Source organism: Rhododendron vialii, chromosome 13a, assembly GCF_030253575.1.
Source record: "Rhododendron vialii isolate Sample 1 chromosome 13a, ASM3025357v1".
In the NCBI taxonomy this organism is placed as follows: Eukaryota; Viridiplantae; Streptophyta; class Magnoliopsida; order Ericales; family Ericaceae; genus Rhododendron; species Rhododendron vialii.
Genome location: NC_080569.1, coordinates 4,695,455 through 4,716,519, shown reverse-complemented (window position 1 = coordinate 4,716,519; position 21,065 = coordinate 4,695,455). Strand labels below are relative to the sequence as shown.

The window sequence follows — 21,065 nt, the reverse complement described above, 5'->3', positions numbered from 1 at the left end:
AACTAAATAACAGAGAGAAGAATATTCCTCAAATTAAAGGATGCATTTTTAAAAAGAAGTAAATGAAAATTTATAAAAATATAAAGAATAAGCCACAAAATTAATATATCAAATTTTCCTTAAAAAATAGAGATATTGGTTATAAATTACCCACATAGTCACATGTGCATGCCATATTGGACTCTAACATGCATCTATGGCAGAAGAGTAGCACAACGGGTTAAGTGGTACTAAATGGCAGATTAAGGGGGCAAGGTCTAGGATGTTTTAGATGAAGGGTGTAATGAGAAAGGGTAATAGTCTAAGGGGAAAATATGTAATTAAGCCCAGGAGATCTGGATGCAGCTAGTGTTGAAAAATTCTAGTGATAAGTTCTTAGCCTTGACTACATTATCCCGTATCTAGTAAACACACACACGAACCATTGCATAGGCATATTTCTAGGTTAGTAACTTAAGACGCGGGGCAAAACTCACATAAAAACGTATGGAGGAAAAAAAAAATTGTCCTTACGTGTGGCCCACCCATTTTCCCTATTTTGCTGACACATGACCGACCGTTGAGTAGGGAATATGTCGAGTTGGCAATTGAGCACGTAATATATGTTTTTATGTGAATTGGTAACTTATTTTTATTTGCTTTCGACTTTGTTTCCGCTCGGTTGGGGTGGAATGTATGTTGCCATATATAGCTTGTGATTTACATGTGCGGTAAGCATCCATTAAGGAGTTCGGCTTCTCTCCAATTCCATAGGATTGGAGAGAGTCATATGGAAAAAAGAAAAGAAGAAAAAGAAAACATGCAATTAACCCTCCAATTAAGGGTAAACTTCACAAAGCATACCAATGCGAAATTTTTTTTTCGAATAAGGAAAAAAAAACCAACTTGTCTTTTTTTTTTTTGGGGAAAACTAGGTGTTAACAAAAGAATTGTTTGTCTTTTCTATTTTTCGATTACAAAAACTATTGTTAAAGAAAAAAACTGAGAACCAAAAACATACTACTATTTCTATTGTGTTTTTTTTTCCAAAATTGTGTCTCTAGGTGATTTCACTAGTTTCCAACAAAGTCTCTCCTTCCATTTAGATGAGAAAATATCATACGAATTGACCATACATGCCTCCTCTCTTACTCTATTATATGCCTGATTTTCTGCATAAGTTACATGTTAAGACTGCATGTCTTGAGAAAAAAGAGAATAAGATAAGAGTACATCAATTATCGAGATCTTAGTCGGAAAAAAAATTCGGGATAAGGTATGCACCCCACATGTGAGCTCGAAGTAATTTTGTTCTAAATTGCAAGAATTAATAATAGCAATGATTCAATAGAATGGCATTTCCATACATCTCTCTAAGCTAATATGTCGATTATTAAATCAAGCTGCTAAGCATACTTCCAGGCGCTTTACATTTCAACCAGGGACCAACAAAGGTGCATTTTACCCGTAACGGAACAGAGTTCAAACACAACAGCACATAATTAAGCAAAATGATTACTCAGATAAACAAATATTGGTATGTCCTTCTCCATAAAATTAGGAGTAATTCAGCTTCAGTTTCTGGAGTCCATAGCCATGATGGTGCTGAGGTTCATGGGATGCATGTACTCGCTAGACCCGGTAATCATCTGTTGGACAATGATCCGATTTGCCTTTTCGGTGGGATGGAATGGATCCCAAAACGCATAGAGCTTCCTGTTGGGACAGAGATTTGATGTAGGGTTGCAAACACCAATACCATTGTAGGGTCCTTGCCCGCAGCAAGCCATCTTCGATGTAACAAAACCTGTTGCGTCGCACCCGGCAAACAAAAATGTCATACTGTGTCAGTGTTTTTTTTAAAGCTCGTGTGATTTGGTCGGGAACACACGAAAATGCCTCTCTTTTCTTTGCCGATTAGTTTTCCAGCCGATCAGATTAAGTTTTAACTTCTAAACCGTATCACTTTTTTAGCACATATATCTCAAGAGGGTAAGGGTAACATTTTTCGATAATCTGAACGGAAAAGTTAAAATGTAGTACAAAAAGTTCGTGTGAAATTTGTTGTATAGTCAGAATCTCAAACTTCCTTGTGGCGGGAGTCACACTCGAAACACATTTCACTTTTACGGCAACTTTCTGTGTGTAACATTGCTGATTATGTATATACATGTTCATTATCGGCAAGCTGGTAAACGGTGAAATTAGTCCTAGAGATTAGGTGTGCGTAAGATCCTGTTGGCAATCAGGACCACAAAATTAAGTGAATATACATGCAAACCTTCAAATGTTTTTCTTAGTTACATACTAGTACTAACAAGTTGTCTGTCTTTTCAGTCCCGACTCATTTACGCATACATCTTTTAGGTCCACATTACATATAAGTAGTGTAATTCTCAATCTAAACCGTGTCAAGTGAGCCACGAAACAATCAACTATCGGTCTACCCAGTCGATTGTATCCATACACATTTTGGAAATTATTTAGAATCTGAAAATCAGACAGCAGGGCCGAAGAGAGACTGACCAAAAGATTGGGGGTTGCTGATGAAGTTACTGTGCATTCTCATCGAATTAGCAGCGACGAAGACGTCTGAGCCCAGCTGTTGATTGAGGTCTTTGATCATCTGAATCAGTTGTGGGTTGAAGATTTGGGCAGCCTGTTGGGGTTCCTCGGCGCACTCACCATCTGTGCTTTGAGTGGCTAGTTCTGCCGGGACACAACCCAATGGGCTAGTTCCTGGCACCAGTACCCTGCGGGCTCCCAGTTCATATAGCCTCTGCGTTTAATACACAAGTAGGACGAACAAAAATAAAGGCTTTATGAAGAGAAAAAGTAAAGATGAGGAAGAAAAATCTACAAGTTAGCATGTTTAGTTCCAACAGGAAAGTTTTTACAATTTTTAACAACTAAAATAAGTAATTTCCAATTTTGAAAAGTAATTTCCTTTCTCGAAAACTCAATGAAGACCGAAAATTGCAAGGAAAATAATGACTTTACCCTAGCCAAGCCTGAATTATGTTGCAATGCTTGTTTAAATAGTCTAACCGTGAAAGCAAAATCTTAAGTAAAATAACTGCGCAGGATATATTTCAATTTAAGCTGCAGCCATGCGACCTAAGATTGCAGTTGGCAGGATCGTTTTCAGATTATCAAAATATTAAAAATCCAACTCTCAAAGAAAATGACTGTTTGCAGTAAATTATTTATGTCCACGTGATGGATTAATTTCGTGCTTTCAAGGCAAGAAAATGAGAACATCCAAATTACCATTAGAATTTTGCTGTACTCGGAGATGAGAAAGCTGGAGAATTCAGGCAGAGAGTATTGGAGCCTTCTGGCAGAATAAGGAGTGAAGAAGTAGTTGTTAACGAAGTCGTTGCCGCCTAGCACTATCAGAACAAGCGCTCCGTTGACAAGCCGCTTTGTCTCCACCGGTCCAATCATAGCGCTAACACGATCCTGGTACTGTTTGAAGAACTCCATTTGCTGCGAGATTCTTATGATGTTTGCCTACACATACCAAAATTTTTGAAAGTTAATTGACTTGAAAATATAAATGCGTAGATCAGACTGAAAGAAGTGAAGAGTCTGAAAGTTCCAGGATAATCCATGTTAAAGCTGCTATCAAGAATTCACACCCCCATAAAAGTGGGGTGATTCTGAATGCACCAAGCAATACTTTGTTGGCACAAAATAAAATACTCTCAAAGCTCGAGCAATGCTAGATACAACGAAAATAACAGAAAGAGTCGAAAAAGTTGGAGTTTTTAAGATTCATACTAAAGATGGTCCCTCGTTATAGTATTTTGAACACGATCCATTTCGACCTTATTGAATCGATTTTCCTTGGCAGAGTTGTGTACTTTAAAAGCTTGATAATACTCAAAACACCCCCCAAAGAGACCATGCACAAAACGAATACATGTATATGTGCAAATATGTATTCACCCAAGAATGTAGAGAAGTTAATTGGGACACGAGGCTTAATTTGATTTGAATGTTTACTTACATAATATAGATGCATGTAAAAGTGCACTGTAGTGGGCAGAACAGATGTCCTCCCTAATGAGCCGAACGATATAACCCACATAGGCCCAGCGTGCCGATGAGCCTGGGATGCACACCTACTGGGCCTAGCCCAACTATTGAGCCGGACCAACTCACTGGTCCGGATTCTCTTATAGCACCTGGGTCTGCTCTGTTGCCTTGTCCAAATTGTGCGCTTCAGATAAACCAGACTGATATGACCCGCGTAACTCATGGAAGTTTGTGCACGTGAACATAACCGTCTCCCTCGGTATTCATATGTTACGTCAACCAAAGCGGTTATCGTGCGTCCCGAGCACGCGTATGCTTGGAGGACAAGTTTGGAGAAATGTATAGGCAATGGCTATTATGCTTCCAAGCGGTTTGGGAGCATTATGCTCCCAATTGTTTCTAACCATTGGATTGTATAAGTTCATCTCAACCATTGATTATCAAAACATCTCAGTAATAAGTGTAACCATACAACATAGTATGTGTGACCTTAGTAAATTAGTAAATTGTATGTAAACCCTATTTTTGTGGTAAGTAATATTGCAATTTTTTTGGCAGAAAAATAGTGAAACCATGTCTTTTTTGGCAAAAATCACCTCACTTTTTGGTGGGTGATTTTGATATAACGGCCGTGATTTATTTATTTTTCAATCCAAGAGTTCATATTCAGTGGGAGCATTATGCTCCCATACCACTTGGGAGCATGACATAAATTTCCATATATATGGGGAAGAATAAACCCTAAGAGGAGGATCTCTCATTCTACCATAAACCCTTCCTTGTACTTTCGTGCACTTCCAATTTAAGAACTGAAAAAAAGTCCAATCGCTATTTGAAGGAAACAAGATGCTACTACAATGAGGTTAATTCAAGATACTAAAATGATCAATTTAATACAAAATCAAGAAACATGAGCAATTGAACGGAGTATAACTAATTTTGGAGAGTCCAAATTTTGTGAATATCACAAAGCAAAATTAGGGCACAAACCTTTGGCTTTGGGCTTTTCAGCGAAGATATTCATGGTTTCGATCGGTGTTGATGTACGGAGGATGAAGTTATTTCGAAATTTTGGAGAATTATATATACGTATATACCAATCCTATATATACAGAGATACAGGTACGTATATGTCCAAAGTTACTCGCGTTTGAGAATTGCGAGTATGGGTCTGTTTGTACTTCACATGGTCAAGATGAGAAGTAAGCTAGTTCATGCTATCTTATGATAATAATCGAATATGGACTTAAATTAGGTTTATCTCATAAATCGTAATCGTTCATATGGAAGAACTCATCAAGAACACTAATCTTAATAAAAATCATGCTAATTAGATATGAATAGATATCTAATCTCGAAGTAAATTCAAGTTTTTGTGTTTATAATCACGGGTTATGTTTCATTGAAACGAATCCCAGAAGACTAATGACGTGGTAAAGCGTTAAACTGGAGGTTTTAAAGCGCGAGTTCAAGCGGGTTTCAAGGCCAGACGTCCCGATTAAGGGTTAATCACAGATTATTCCCTTAGACTATCAATATTTTTCATTTTACCCCTTATCTAAAAAACCATACCTTTCTCCACTTAATCTGTCATTTAGTATCACTTAGCCCATTTTGTTACTCTTTCATTCATTGAGCGTTAGACTCCAATATAACATTCATATGTGTCTAATTTGTGACAAAAATATTCCATTTTATCGAGATATAAGTTTAAAATTATTTTTATGGCTCATGTTTACAAATTGACATAAAAATTATTCGAGCCGTAGTGGGGCCCATAGATCAAATAAATGCCGGAGAGAAGCATATTTCTCGAATTAAAGGATGTATATTTTAAAAAAAATAAGTAAATGAAAATTTATAAACATACAAAGAATAAGCCAGAAAAATTGATAGCAATGTCTCATTGAAAAAGAGAGATTTTGGTTATAAATTACTCACATATGCATGCCATATTGGACTCTAACGCGCAACTATGACAGAAGAGTATCACAAGGGGCTAAGTGATACTAAATGGTAGATTAAGGGGGCAAGGTGTAGGATGTTTTATATGAAGGGTGTAATGTGAAAGGGTTATTATAGTCTAAGGGAAAAATATGTATGTAATTAACCCTCCAATTAAGGGTAAACTTCACTAGCACCCCTAGATTTCACTCAAATCATGATGTATGCCCCTCTCTTCTCCAAAATCACATTGGACCTCCTTATTTTTATGACATGGCGTAGCACCTGGACCCACATCTTCTTCAAAACTTCATGAGACAGAGATATAGTATTTCTATTTTGAGCAACTCTTTAATGCGCTGCTCTGAAGGATAAAAACAGCCCCTTAAAACTAATGAATACCAGTACAAATTTGACAATTCACCATTGACTTGGACTTACAAACTGAATTCCGGTGTCGTTGAGGATTCCGATTCCGGCGGAAGCAAAGGTTGCACCCACAAGCAGCTTTTGTCCGGTGAGCTCGGTGCTCAAGTACGGCAATGTAGACTCGGATCCGAGCTGCTCGCCTAGTTTGAACACATTGGCGTGGCGGGGTTGCATTCAAACAAAACAAATTTTGTTGACTAATGTATGGGTTGAACTTGAACATATAAAAAGAGAGTTCAAAAGAAGAATGTGTGAGAGGGAGACAATGTATTACGTACTGATGATATCAGCGATGTTTAAGCCATTAGAGAAGCGGCCGGTGGGGCGATGAGTGGGATAGTCGATGCCGTACGGTGGAGAGTCAGCTCGCGCGGTGGTGACCAAGTAGTTGTTGTTGCCATTGTCCACGAGCGAGTCGCCAAACACGAAGAATGCTCGAGCGGCCTCAGCTTGTGGTGCAGTATTTGGGCTCATTGCTGCCAGTACTGCTAGTGCAAAAAACAAGATAATTACAGAAGCTGGACTAGACATGGCGACCAATGTGGCTGAGACGCTGAGTACCTCTCTCTCTCTCTCTCTCTCTAGACTTTAGAGTTGCATGTGAAGGAAGGAATGGGACGTCTATATAAGCGAGAAACTCTGCTCTTAATGAGATGTTTTTACTGCAGAATCAGAGCATCACTAGGCCCCATAATTTGGTGAAATTATTCAGTAGTTTTGTAGCGGCACTCCCGACCACTCCACAACGACACATCGTCATGAGGTTCACGAATTAAGTGTATGAACCACATAAAAATATGTGATTTTAAAATGGTCGACGGAGCACCACGTAGCGGTGCTCCCAGATTACGAATATAATTAAATTTGTTCAAAAAGTGGGCGCCCTAATAAATGGCCTCTGCTGCTGGTGGGATATTGTGATTGGGACTTTGGATGTATAGACGTTTGAGAAAGCAGTAGATAAGGATGATTCCTTTTGCTTATTGTCCACTACTCCAATTTCCCCTTCCAGCATTAATTCTACGAATAGAAGATTTTTACAAATATAAATGTATTCGCCAGAACAGTCCGATATAAGTGGATCCCGCTTGGTGCACTTAAGACGCACAAGCATCAACTCCGGACAAATCTATGTCTGGTCGGTGCGTCTATGTTTTAAGGATTTTGGTTTTCCAGTTTTCCACACGTACAGAGAGGAAACTCGAGCTCAAACTTGGCTCAATTACTATACGAGTTGAGTCAAGCCGAGCCCTTATCGAGCCGAAAGGCCCGAAACTCAAGTTGCTCACGTATAGGTTGCTCGGTTGGTTAGCAGCCTATGAGTATGAAAGACAATTTAAAAATGTTTATGTCTCGTTTGACATCACTTCCCTCACGTCAAATTCGATATTGATGTCAAAATTTATTTTTCATTACTTTACTTTCCAAGACTTCTTAAAAAAATAAATCTGACATGATAGTTGGAGTGGACATCTTGAAGATGTTAACTTTATCGTGCCAAATTGTCACGTAAGCCTTCAAAAAAATTTGGCATCCTCAAATTTGAAACCAAAGTTGGAGATGTTCTAATGAATCCTGGAAAGTTGAAATAGGGACACTTAGAAGCTACTAAATGCAAAGAGCCACATGATCAGTTTGTAAACAAAATCAATACTTAATTAATGATGAGAACCATGAACAGCTTGGTGTAATTAATGCATGCCTAATTAATAAGCGTAATTAATGATTCAGCTTATTAATTTGGTATCTGTTCCAACCATCTTATCTCCCATCACTAATTTGGCCCTAAACAACCAGCATTTCTGGTGATTAATTAACACTTAACAGGTTGCTTTCAGTTAATGATGAGGAGAAAACGTGTTCGAGTTTCTTGAGCAACTAGCATTGGAACTCATGTCTAAATATTACTCCATAGCTCAAGCGTAACTCGGTATTAGTCATGGGATTATGACTCTCTTGGAATAATCAAGAATCCCTTGATTAATCCGGTTCAAAAACAACAATATGAACTACGTAAGGTAAGGTGGTTGGTCGTCCCTTAAGAATTAGTCGAGGTGAACGGGAGCTGGGACTGAATTCTAAAAAAACAAAAAACTGCATAGAGTTAGACGGGATATATTCAAGAGAGTAAGTCTACTCGTTGGTGTCAAACAACATTGATTCGGTGCGATTTTGGCACAATCTAACATGATCCACATCATTGGATTAAACTCATTGCATGCAACAAAACCAACAAACACACAACGAGCAAAGATAATCAAGAACAAAAAACAAAAAGCAAGACGGAGAGGTTTTTTACTTGGCTCCCCAACTGTATAGTTGAGTATATCCACGGTTCACAATAGTTCCACTATGTAATCCGATTGAAGAGGCTGCAATATACATCGGTTGTTGTGTTTAGCAAGTATTTATAACCGAACCCCAAACTGTTAGCCAAACACGACCCAAATCGAATCAGGCTTCACAAGCTCAACACTCGTCTCATTTTTCAATGCAAATCAAATAGCAAGATGAAGTGTGAGAAAAAAACAATTCCATTATTTGTGTCCTATATATGCCTAATTATGGCAATAGCAAGAGAAACGACTACGGGTGAAAATTTTGAGGTCCCAAAAATATCAATGGCAGTAACCCTTGTATTAGTCGGCACACAGGGACAATGAGGCAAACCCCACTTAGCAGCAACGAAGAAGTAATTGCTTTGGTATCGCCATTCCACCAGCACTGGCGGCTTTTTAATGCAAAATCTTCACTTGTGTTGCAACTAGTAATTGAGGCTATGTTCTTGTAAATCTTTTGTGTAAATTTTTTTTTTTGGTATTTTTAAAAAATTTTGACAATTTTTTGTTGAGCTTTTCGTCGTAATTTTTAGGATTAATCATTCATCTCAATGAGAGAAATCGGAAAAATATTATAAAAAAAAAAACCAATGTTGAAAAAAATTCATATAAGATGACACTTTAGATAATAAAAAAAACAAACTGTTTGATATTTTTTTCGATTTCAGTGATTTTTTTTTTTTTTTTTGCTTTTGATCATAAATTTTTTACGTTTTAGACTCAACTTATCGTGACGGGTGATTAATCCAAAAAATATGACGCGAATCAAACAAAAATTCAGAAAAAACGAAAACAAGCAAACCGATACAGAAAAATAAGTTGAAGAGGGAGAATGGGGCCTGAGAAATGCTAGTGATGCAGTAAAAATGCAAACAAGACTTCAAAGAGATTTTAACTTTCTTTCACCCTTAGCCATAAAACTCTGCTAGTAAGATCATTAGGATCCCGCTTCGTAATTTTGCAAGAGAAAGCAAATAGGTTTTTCTTATAATCGAATGTTCAAGTCAACTTGTGCGCACAGTAGTTGTAGCTGGACGAATGATTTAGCATATAGTAAGAAAAGGGGGACAAAAGTTAGGAGAGATTTACATGTGGGCTTGTTTATAAAGTGTCCATTGATATCCCCAAATATGAGGATTCTAATTCTTTCCCAAGTTTGAAACTGGACATTTGGGGATATCAAGATGTTGCATGTTCCGGTCCCACGTAGGTCAAACATTTCGAACCTTGGGGCTACAGGAGGATTTGTCCAGTCGTTAACTTTCAGGATCCAAAATTAGTCTAGGTACGCATATACTGACCCGGTCATTCAATTATTAAAAAAAAAGTGCCCACCAATAAACGAAACTGCTTAATTTGCATAAGAACTAATAAGGGATTTTCTTGTGATGGTGACTGGCCTCCAACCATTCCCTCTGCCATTTGGGAGTACTTAAATTTTATAGTTGGAGGCATTAGGTTAGGCATATTTATGACGGCTGGCTGAGCAAGTTTCTTGATAAAGTCAAAACCCCATGTGAATTTTCACATCAATTGGTGCATTTGACAAACAAAGTGAGCTGTTCGCAAGCAACGCTTGGCTTGTTAAGTGCTGTCTTCGTTTAGTACGTAATTGAGCGGAGTTCGTATAAATTTTTTTTTACTCATTTTGTAAACTCACTAAGTTGAGCTCGAGTTATAGACATAGCTCGTGCCGTATGCATGTCATGTATACATTCGACTCGTTTGTAAATGCTCTTTTACTACTCAGTTCAAGCTCTAGTCGAGAAGCCAAACTCGAATAAGCTAAAACTCGGGCCGGCTCTTTTGCACCCCTAATTTTAGAGATTTTCATCTCTCTCTGCTGTGCGGAAGAAGCTGTAAAACGTGGGTTATTAACTACCTTTACTTCATTCAGACAAAAATGTTCTCAGATGAGATGACCCACTGTCTGGTCTTCATGTTCAAATACTACAATAGAGTCACAGTCGATGCCAACTACTAGTACCAGTAATTACTCCTATCTGTATCGTTTTTGTTCTAATTAATTGAGGATTGATACGCCATTAAACTCGAATAATTCATTAAATGCAAAACATCCTTTATTTGCCATAAATGAGTTGTCAAGAAAATTACCAGCAGAGATTCGGATCCACTCAACATATACAGTTTTAAATTTTAATACTAACATAGTATAAAATCTAATCACAATATTATTATCTTAATAGCCTATGAATTAATATAGTCAAAATTAAAATAACTTTACATCGCCATATGTAATTTTACCAATTACTTTCATATAGGTTCAACAGGCCATGTAATTTTAAAATTTTCCTACTAATTTAAATAACATAGTAAAATTTCTTTATAGTATCAATTTCTTTTTCTTTTTATACTCATTTTAAATACTTAATCTTATACCCCATCTTCAACCTATCTTATGAACTCCTACAACAGGCCATGTCTATGCTGCCACAAAAATCAAGAAACTACCATGTCCAAGTCTCTCTAGGTACCCAAGATATCTCAGCATCACAGTTCATAAAAACTCTTGACAATATCAATAACGCGGTTATTAATTTTTGCGGTGAAGACCGACAAATATTCATTGGCTAGAAAGTCGTGCTCAATCTGAAACTCCAAAGCTCTTTTTTTTCTCATGTTGTTCCAGTTTGATTTGTTCATTAGCTTTTCGTCATGTGGAGTTCAAATAGAATCACTCTTTAAAAAACAACGGGTATCCATGCATGCATAGATTAACAGAAAACCTATAGGGACCGATAAACACGAAAAATAGGGTGTTTGGATCAAGCACTTTACATACATCGGATGTCGTTGATTCCCGCGACGGCCTCCAAGTTTTTTTTTTTAAGAATTTTTGGACGGCTCAAATCGGCCGTCTGGTGGCCGGAGACGACCCGGCGCAGCCGTTGGTACGATTTTGATAAGGAACCCGTCGGTCCCTATAGCAAGACTCATAGATTAAAGGGCCCTAGATTAAAGTACACAAATCCAGCAAATACCCCCTTGTGCAAAGCAAGCAAAAATTATCGTAATTCCTTTTTCTTTTCTTTTCTTTTCTTTTTTTTGTTTCTCATTGACGATAGTTTTACAAACGATATGTTCCTAAATCCACGAAACTTGCAAAAATGATTTTGCATGAACCTTGGCAGGCAAAGGGGCCGGGGCATATTTACACAGATGGGCCGCACACATGCCATATTTATCCTCCCATTCCGTGGAGTTCCCATATGCCCTAATTTTCCAATTGGTCCACACACTCACAAATGGGCCACAGATGATACAGCCAACCATTTTCTTTAGGGTCGTTTCACAAATCACAACTTATAGCAAAGAGACATCGCCATTAGTGATAGTGATTTTAGCTCTAGCCCGACATAGGTGCGATAAGATCCCCACAAATAGTGTTATTGTGGGAAATTATGGGCCGGTCCAGAAAACATGGGCTATAAACGGAGAAGTCTAGCCCGATCTGGCGAACATTTTGGGTTCAAAACTTGAGGCCCTATCCACCTAGAGTTCCACATAAATAAAAAAGGTGTTCCTCCTTAATGGTAATTACATTGCACATTTTATCCTTAATGGTAATTTTCTGATAATACTTCTATGGCAGAGGTGACATGATACCAAACCTGCACTTACATATAGTTCACCCCCCAAAAAAATCACCTTTAGTTTTGCACACGGACTTGTGCAATAACTGGGTAATTTTTCAAGGCATACGATATCAGGTTTCACTTCAGATTTGCGACTGGAGAATATTTCCCTCCTCCTCTCTCTTCACAAAGCAAATGATAAAACATACCACCTCAAGAGCCATTACAATGTTCGTCGACTCTTTTCTAAATTTTCGGCTTTTTCCCTATCCTCTCATCGTGGTGAACGTGCTGTAGTGGGAGCCGTAGTGGTCGTCGGCTTGATGTTCGTTGAGCGTCCTTTGAGTGGCTTTTTCTCGGTCTTCGTCTAGGCGCACAATACCGGAGCAAGGGCTATGCATTGTCGTTTGTTTTTGTTTAGGCCTAGTTATATCCTAGGGCTATGCATTGTCGTTTGTTTTTGTTTAGGCCTAGTTATATCCTTGTTTTCGGCTTTTGTTTCTCATCGCTATGTTGCAGCTCTATTTTCGTTGTTTTAATGTCTCTTATTTTACCATTAAAGTTGTCCTTTCTAAATCTAATTCTTCCTGCTACCCAATAACTCCACACAAATCCAAACCACATTGAAATGTAGCATTCCTCACTCATAAACAAGACCCGTTGATGGCAACAAGCATGCATCCAAGAAAATTATAGGATGCCTATGGGGCACCGTCAAGCAATGCCTCCATAATCATACATTCATGTAAAATCCACGACCGACTAAGTTGTCAGGACATTACGTGGTGGGGTTCAGAACCACCGTATAATAGGGTCAAAACTACGCGACACCCAAGGGAAAAGTAAATTATTTCCCCCATCTTCATAATAGGTCACATGGTCGTGCAAGCACGGATTCTGAGCAATCGGTAGATCAATTATTAAAGTGGAGAGTACATGTGAACAAACAGCTTAAGTTTTCCAATGAAGAAATTTCAAAAAAGCAATGAAATCCTGGCAAAAGACTAGATACTACAAATCTATTTTCTTGACTTCTGATCAAAAGAAGACATAGAACTACAGGTTGAAAACAAGGGCCCAAACCTACCCCCGCAGAATAAGGCTCCACTAACCCACAGGTCAATTTAGTTTAGTGTTCGGTGCTTAATAATACGAGTATTATATTATGCATATCAGCGTTCTAAAAATCGGAATTAATCGGCCATTAATCGAGCTAACGAGATCTATCCGATTAATTGCTATGCGCCGATTACTAGGCCTCGAACCTCGAAGGTGGCCGACCGCCTGACTAGCGCCTAGCGACTTTTAAAACATTGATGCATATACAAAAGTATTAGTGCATACTGTTCTATAGTAAAATGTAGGTGAAAGTACACAAAGACCCCCTCAACTATCACTTTTTCTCATGAAGACCCCCTAACGTTTAAAACCACCCATACATACCCCCTCAATAATAATCGTTAACCAATTCCGTGTGGACGATTTTTTAAGAGCAGAATCATCATTTCCTCTCATTCCGTTAACAGAGTTGGCTAATTTTTTATTTCATATAGTTGAGGAGGTCTATTCGGGCGATTTTAAAGATTAAGGGGTCTTCGTGAAAAAAAAGTAATAGTTAAGGGAATCTCCATGTACTTTTACCTAAAACGTATAAATATCCTACTATAAAAACTCATACATATAAAACACATACTCATTTTTTGCAACAATTTTGAAAGCACTAAATCAATAACCTTGGTGGAAAGGGCCATCATTGTTGCAAACATATTAATGGAGTACAACAAATAATAGAGTTATATTTAGATCGAAACATACTATACTACAAGATAAAAATAAATGCTCCATTACACCTTACCTGTCAACTCAACCACAGCCTCTTGCACGAGCTCATCCAGCAACTTCCCTTGAATTTCTTTCCCCACATTATCCCTTTCCGATCTCATATCCACATCCCAACTGTTCCCCACCACCTCCTTCCTCACCACCCTCTCCACCACCAGGCTGTTACTGTCCCCACAGTCCTCACCCGCAGTAACACACCTCACCTCGTTGGAAAACAACTTCCTCATCCGGGACCATACCTCATCCGCCAATACGGGAGGTGGTCCATCCTCTGAATTCCGGTTGAGGACCCCACCGCACCCCGTGATGTCAGCCAACGCTGCATTGACACAGTCGAATACAAGTTTCCGGGTTGATCTCCTTAGCCTTCGCTTAGCCTCGTGGATTATTATCTCCTTACCGTGCAAGTCGATATATTTGTCTCTTAAAAATGGGTCCAACGGGCTTTCTGGTGAGTGCCATCTTGTAAGAAAAGAGTCAGACTGCAACTCCCCCTCGAGGTCAATGGCTGATATTAAGGATTGGAGAAAGAAGATCCAGTCCCCTTCGTCTACCTCCATTCCTTGGGGGACAGAGTGAGGTTTCTGTCGATATTTAGTATAGGAATCATCCCACGACAGAGTCCGAGCAATTGATTCAATGGGAGGGGATTTGTCAATGAGGTTGGATTTAAAAGACTGAGCAGACAACTTTGCTCCTGTTTTGAAAAGAATCAAATGAAAAACGTTAGTGGAAAAAGTCACAAGGAGCGAGAAATTTTTGTAACGATGTTGGTAGGACTTACCATGGCTGTCTAGCTTTACATTGAAGGAATCTGCTGATAGATTGTCGTCCTCAAATGGTGGTTCCAATACTGAGATTGGGCTTGGCTGGTCCTGGCTCTCACTGGGGTTTCCAGTTAGCATAGGTTTTGCAACAGATAATCCTGCCTGCATAAAATGTAATAATTCTAGTTATTATATAAGCAATAAGTTTCTAATTGTTCTTGTGCTAATGTTGATATAGATAGATAGAAGCTAAATTTAACAAACAAATGATCGCGTGAGCATTTCAGTGTTCCATTACTAGTTGCATGGTAGGGTTAAAAAATACCTTCATGCTTGAAACAACAGACACGTCACTTGAATAAGATCATGCTAGAAATTGTACCGACCATAATCTGATTGATAAATACAACAGGATAAAATAACAGGACTATTTGCTCGCCATTATATGCGTGTCCACCATGAATTCAGTTTTGAGAAATTCTTTTGACCGATTAAATGCAAACCAACCCTGTCCCAGAAATTAGTTACATATCTTTCTACCATCTAGTTGCAAAACAGTATTTTTAGTTCAGCAAGACTGCAAAAATGTAAACGTAAAGGATGAATAGGTAACGAAGGAGCCACTGAACACATAAATGGGAGGAAGGTTAAATGCTTAACATTTTCTTGCACTGAATATAGGAAAGGAACACAGGTAAAGGAAACAAGTTAAACACGTATCACCCATACTCGTCCTTTTCCATTCAGAAACAAAAGGACATTGCATGCTCGATGAATGTTCACTTACCTCACGGGAGATTATGCTCTGCTCTGTGAAATCTGGCAACAATGTTTTGCTAGATGATCCTTGAAATTTAGGCAATGCACACTCTTTAATCCCAGAGTCGTCAGCAAATTGGGAAGGACCAACAATAAATTTTCCAGCAGACTTTACAGATACAGCACATTTTTGAAATGTATCTTCCGTTTGCGAAGCACTAGATTTTTCTTTATTAGAATTTTTGTTCTTTGGGAAAAATAAACTTGAAACTTTCCCCTTGAACGATGATTTCCCACTCTTTGCCTTTGCCACCTCCTTGGAAATATCACTTCTACCAACCACCGGATCTGAAGCATCAACAGGTAGCCTGCCCCCAAACGCAGTAGAAGAGACGGGAAGAGATTTTGACCTCGAAAGATTCCTCGGAGAATCATCCCCAATGTCATACTTATTCAAATAGCTAGCGGAGCATGAAGTTGACACACTTGGTTCTTGGTCTTTATTAAGTCCCTCTTCCTCAGATATTAAGGACTTCTTAGTATCAGAAAGGGCAAGCATCTCACCCAAAGTACTAGAGCTCCTCCGTACATGTCTTGGTTCGTGACAAATTCCATTGGAAGCCATCATGGTCCATCTTTCAGAAAGTCGCTTCTTTGCTTCTCTACATACCGATGACTCTGGAGAATAAGAAGCACGGCTGAAGGAGGAAGAAAAAGGGCTATCGTACCTATTGATGTAATCCCACGAATGCCTAGAAGTTGGTGTTATCACTTCAGAGTCGCTGCAGTTCCCCATTTCATAATCATTTTCCGATTTGTGAAAGGAACTTTCATCACCAATATAGCCATTAGAAAACACAGAAGAAAGAAAGGTTTCGCTCCTCCGATGCACACCCAGGTTTTCACGCATCTGCCGTGTGATCTCCTCTGCAACTTCTTTTGATTCTCGAGCTTCATCATCTTCTGGTTCTCCACGAAAATCTTCACTGGGTAATATTCTTGGATATAAATTAGACGGAGGCACAACAGCCTTCAAGCCATGTGGCTTGCCAGGGCTAGGTTTTAATACAACAATTCGAGTTGGCTGAGTAGGATTATCATCAACTCGCAATTTGGGAGGAGAAGATCCAGTATTGCTTCTGTCCAATCCAATAACCTGACCGACGATGGATGCTTTCTTTACCTGTTTCTCATTCTTCTTCATCGGTCCAGAAAATTTATCGTTATCCACCATTTTAGAAGGTCTAAGAACCGTGATGCGCTTATTCTCAGGAGGAGGAGGAACAGGATACGAATCACACATCTGTTGGGAGAACATGGAATTTGGTTCTTGTAGAAACTTGACCAATAAATCCTTGTTAGAACTCAAAACATCCAATGCATCGTGGAATTGTTTGGACTGGCGAAGTTTTTCATCTGTTGATAGGCGTTTTGCTTCGATGAACTTTTGACGAATAAGAGCCATCTTTTTCGCATTCGAATACTCGTTGTGTATTACTTTCTGTGGTGACTTTTCTCTTACGCAACTTCTTTTCTGTGACTGCTGCCATATTTCATAAACATCTTTACACTCGTTCTGTCTTGGACACTGATGAATCTCACGTTTTATTTGCATATCCAATCCGTCTTCTTGCTGCCAATAACTCAAAGGGATGACGGAATGACACCGTGAATGGTCTCTTGAATGACTTCTTTGGGCAGCTATATTCAGCTGTTGTCGTGGGAGGGCATCAAGCCCCATCAACTTAGCAACTACACTGGGGGAATTATGCTTGGACTCCACTTCTTTTGACATTTCCTGGTCTATGAGCATTTTCATAGGTGTTCCATTAGATTTTTTCTTCGAAAAACTTCTCCTCAGCTCAGACACTATCTGCATGCAATCCAAATACATAACACACATTAAAATGATGCAATACTTTCATGATAAGATCTCAGCATAGGCGATACATTCTGCATGGAATTTGGTCAGCTATGAACCATGATTACAATGAGCAAATCTTACCACTTTATCCTCTTCTGGATCAACAACAGAACTCGTCCTTGCTCCATCTGATTGGCTCCCTGGGACTGGAGAACCTGTTCATATCTATCATGTCAATAAACGGGCCATTACAATTTACAAATGCAGCAGTCGTGGAAAAAGAACTATAACTAGGTTAAAACACGTGAAAACATAAATGGCATTTTCAAAGGAAAAAGGAATGATTGCATTCCCAATGATCTATCAGTAATGATAAGGTCCTGAAGAAGTTTGGGATGGAATGGAGGTCAGGAGAAGCTTGCAAGATGGACGAAGCACACCCCGAATCACCACAGTTGAACTGAACTTTTTCCCTAGCCTAGAATGCGGTCAACATCAGCTCGAAATGGCAGAACAGAGATCACCAAAACAAAACTGGACCTAACTTTTACAAGCCTAGAAAACTTCATGACTGGGATTTGATGTCTTTCATTGTTCTTAATGTAAGGACTGGTCCCCTGCCTTTGAGGCTGTCTTGATGGCACCTTGGCGTGCATAACATGTGCGCCATTTGCCCACCATATCAGGGCATCTTTTCTTTTCTTTTTCTTTTCTTTTTCAATGTTCAGGGAAAGGGAGGATCTCGCAACATCAAAAACAATAAGGAACTTGTAGCAACATTTTCCATAAATTTCTTGTTGGGAGTCTCAAACTTCAAAAGATCAGCTGTAACAGCCAAAGAATGGTCCTGTGTGTAGTGAAAGCCAGATTGCTATCAATCAATTCACCATCAAGCAGGGGAAATAGCCAAAGCAAAGATTCTTTCTAGTACATGAATGACTTCATAGTTCCCTAGTGTCCTCTCAATCTTCAGATGATTAGCTTGATAGATGATAACTGATATGTTACTTATCCTTGAATCGGTAAGATGCAAAGAAAGAAATACATTGAGCTTGAAGAAAACTAGCAAAGGAAGTTACCATCACGATGTGGTTTGTCCATGAGCAGCCTGTTTGCTGCTACACCAGTACCCAAATCAAAGAGGTTCACCATCCTTCCCAAGCATCCTGGAAAAGGTTTCTCAAGATTGCGAGTTTTGTTGTTCTGAATCCCACTCATTTCCGCACCTGTCATGACATGTTTCAAATATTAGGCCCCGTTTTCTCCTTCATATGGAAACTCAATATCAACAACTGAAAGCACCAGCAGTTCATAAACTCTCTCTCTCTCTCTCTCTCTCTCTCTCTCTCTCTCTCTCTCTCTCTCTCTCTCTCTCTCTCTCTCTCTCTCTCTCTCTCTCTCTCTGCGCGTGTGGAGGAAACGTGATCTTATTTCAAGTAAAGCAACAAAAAATAATGGTTCGACGACGAATTAGGGATAAGAAGAACAAGACAAGAATGGTAGATTCAGACAAAATTGCTGCACACACAACTGGAAGGATTGGGATTAACATACCCTGGGAAAAAGATTCCACTGATACCATAATGAAACAAACGTGAATCTTTGAACTGTAAGTTCTTTAATTAAGTGCTCCGCATTCACCCTCAGGCAAGAGACGGACAATATTAATTCAGGATTCATCCCTTATTATACCATTGATTACAGCTCACCAACCTAAAAGCTTCGGGCTTCAACATCAAATACAGGACTAATCAACAAAGATGAAAAAAAAAAACCAAATCAACGGATTTACCAGGCGGTATATAAATATCTGTATATATGTATATATATACATATATATGGAGAGAGAGAGAGAGAGAGAGAGAGAGAGAGAGAGAGAGAGGAAATTTGTTCAACAGGCCAACCAAAGGCCTTTGCGAGGATGCCTAGATTTACGCAAAAGACTACTTTGTGCAGTGAAAATCCAGAAAATTCATTCGAAAGTTCACATCAAGTGGTCACACGACGCTCCAGATTTAGAAAAAGAAATGCCTGAATAAAGCAGAACAGAAAATACCAAATTGACATCAATGCGAGTTGAAATCAGGTCGCACGAATCCCTAATCTATGAGATTGAAGCCCAAAACCTAAAGGAGAAAAATGCTGAATAGACGTTAATCAAGACATTACTAAAGAACAAATGACTACTACTAAAGTAAATGAAATCGAGAGAGAGAATTTTAAGCTAAGCTAATTCCAAGTAAATCATTGGAGATTAAGACAAAAGAACAATCGACCTTCAATTTTCTAATTTTTTTTTTTACAGAAGGCTGAGAGGCTGAGACCTAAGTCACATAATTCAAGCGTGTGAGCGGAAGCGCGAGCGTGAAAGTGTCTTTGAATCACATGTCATGTTACTAAAATCCGCGGGAGCAAAAATTGAAAACGCAAGCACTGTACAAATATTGAGAGCGGGAGCGGTGCATTCCTGAGACTACAGCAGCAGGGCAGCAAATCCAGAGAGAGAGAGAGAGAGAGAGAGAGAGAATCAGATTCGATTTTACCTTCGAAAAGCGAGATCAGAGAAAAAGAGCGCAAAAGGTGAGATGGAAAAAGTACTGCAAAGACTTATGCGATTGCAGACAAAAAAAGATGCAAATTTCTGACACGATTTCACGGGATAACTTTAGAGGGAGAATGGGAGAGTTTTAGTGAGAGAGAGAGAGAGAGAGAGAGAGAGAGAGAGTAGGACCTTATGCGGGTGGAGGACGGAGGTTTGCGACGTGGCTACGTTAATGGCGCCGGAATGTGACGTCAGAGGAGGAATGCGCCGGGATATGGGCCGGATTAAGCGGCTTTTCTGTAGAGTGGAGTCGTGGTCTTGCTTCTATCCCCCACTGGCTCTGTCTGGGTCGGACGTGAATCGCTCTTGTTTATTCTGATTCATTTATCACTTTCCGTTACGGAGAGAGAGAGAGAGAGAGAGAGTGAGAGTGACTGGAGTTCTCCTACAGAGACAGTGAAGTGTAGAAAAAGAAGTTCTGAGAGCATCTTCAATCCAACACCCTCTAAATCTCTATTTGAGAGATCAAATTAATCTATTTTATTTTAAAAGTAAATTTAAAAGATTATATTATTTATCTCAACTCCAACTCAATATTCTATTTCTTAACTCCAACACATATTTGGAGGAGATCCTCCATTTTTTCCTTCATCCTCTATATTTAGAGCATCTCCAGCCTTCGCCCATATTTTTCCTCAAATTTGAATCAAATTTTGGGTAAAAACTCATTTTGGGTAGACACATCTCCAACCATCAAACCCAAATTTAATACATATCTCTTTTTTTTTCTCTTTAACTAGCCGTTGGAGAAATGGGTCAAGGTAAAAGTTGTCTCAAATTCGGGCAAAAAAATGGGTAAAATCCAAAATGGGGAAGGATTTGGGTCAAAGATTTGAGAGAGATTTTTTTGGTTTTTACCCCATTTTTAAATTTGAGTCTTAAAATGGGTCAAGGCTGGAGATG

At 38.9% G+C, this 21,065-nt stretch overlaps 2 protein-coding genes across 3 annotated transcripts; both read right to left on the bottom strand.

Annotated features, from left to right (window-relative positions):
• Nucleotides 1–1,306: 1,306 nt before the first annotated feature.
• On the bottom strand, nucleotides 1,307–7,038 carry LOC131314474 (GDSL esterase/lipase At4g28780-like). Its single transcript, XM_058343114.1, has 5 exons — nucleotides 6,672–7,038; nucleotides 6,406–6,533; nucleotides 3,250–3,492; nucleotides 2,506–2,758; nucleotides 1,307–1,786 (listed from the first exon to the last, which is right to left on the bottom strand). The coding sequence occupies exons 1-5, from the start codon at nucleotides 6,922–6,924 to the stop codon at nucleotides 1,554–1,556; spliced, it is 1,110 nt and encodes a 369-aa protein (XP_058199097.1). The 5' UTR covers nucleotides 6,925–7,038; the 3' UTR covers nucleotides 1,307–1,553.
• A 6,999-nt stretch (nucleotides 7,039–14,037) lies between these two features.
• LOC131313187 (uncharacterized) lies at nucleotides 14,038–19,686 on the bottom strand. Of its 2 annotated transcripts, none has more exons than XM_058341354.1 (6): nucleotides 19,115–19,686; nucleotides 18,640–18,786; nucleotides 17,702–17,775; nucleotides 15,725–17,569; nucleotides 14,955–15,099; nucleotides 14,038–14,867 (listed from the first exon to the last, which is right to left on the bottom strand). In XM_058341354.1, exons 1-6 carry the CDS (start codon nucleotides 19,140–19,142, stop codon nucleotides 14,173–14,175), a joined length of 2,934 nt encoding a protein of 977 aa, XP_058197337.1. In that variant the 5' UTR covers nucleotides 19,143–19,686; the 3' UTR covers nucleotides 14,038–14,172. The 2 variants fall into 2 exon arrangements, with proteins under 2 accessions (XP_058197337.1, XP_058197338.1); XM_058341355.1 differs by having other exon boundaries at nucleotides 19,617–19,662.
• Between the last annotated feature and the right edge of the window lie 1,379 nt (nucleotides 19,687–21,065).

Coding starts and splice junctions, on each gene's coding strand:
- LOC131313187 (XM_058341354.1), bottom strand. CDS start 19,142: ATGGTATCAGTGGAATCTTTTTCCCAGG. Junction 17,776..18,639: donor GGACAAACCACATCGTGATG/GTAACTTCCTTT, acceptor AGATATGAACAG/GTTCTCCAGTCCCAGGGAGC. Junction 15,100..15,724: donor AGAGCATAATCTCCCGTGAG/GTAAGTGAACAT, acceptor CATTTTATGCAG/GCAGGATTATCTGTTGCAAA.
- LOC131314474 (XM_058343114.1), bottom strand. CDS start 6,924: ATGTCTAGTCCAGCTTCTGTAATTATCTTGTTTTTTGCACTAGCAGTA. Junction 6,534..6,671: donor AAACATCGCTGATATCATCA/GTACGTAATACA, acceptor TGTTCAAACTAG/GCGAGCAGCTCGGATCCGAG. Junction 1,787..2,505: donor CAGCAACCCCCAATCTTTTG/GTCAGTCTCTCT, acceptor GCGACGCAACAG/GTTTTGTTACATCGAAGATG.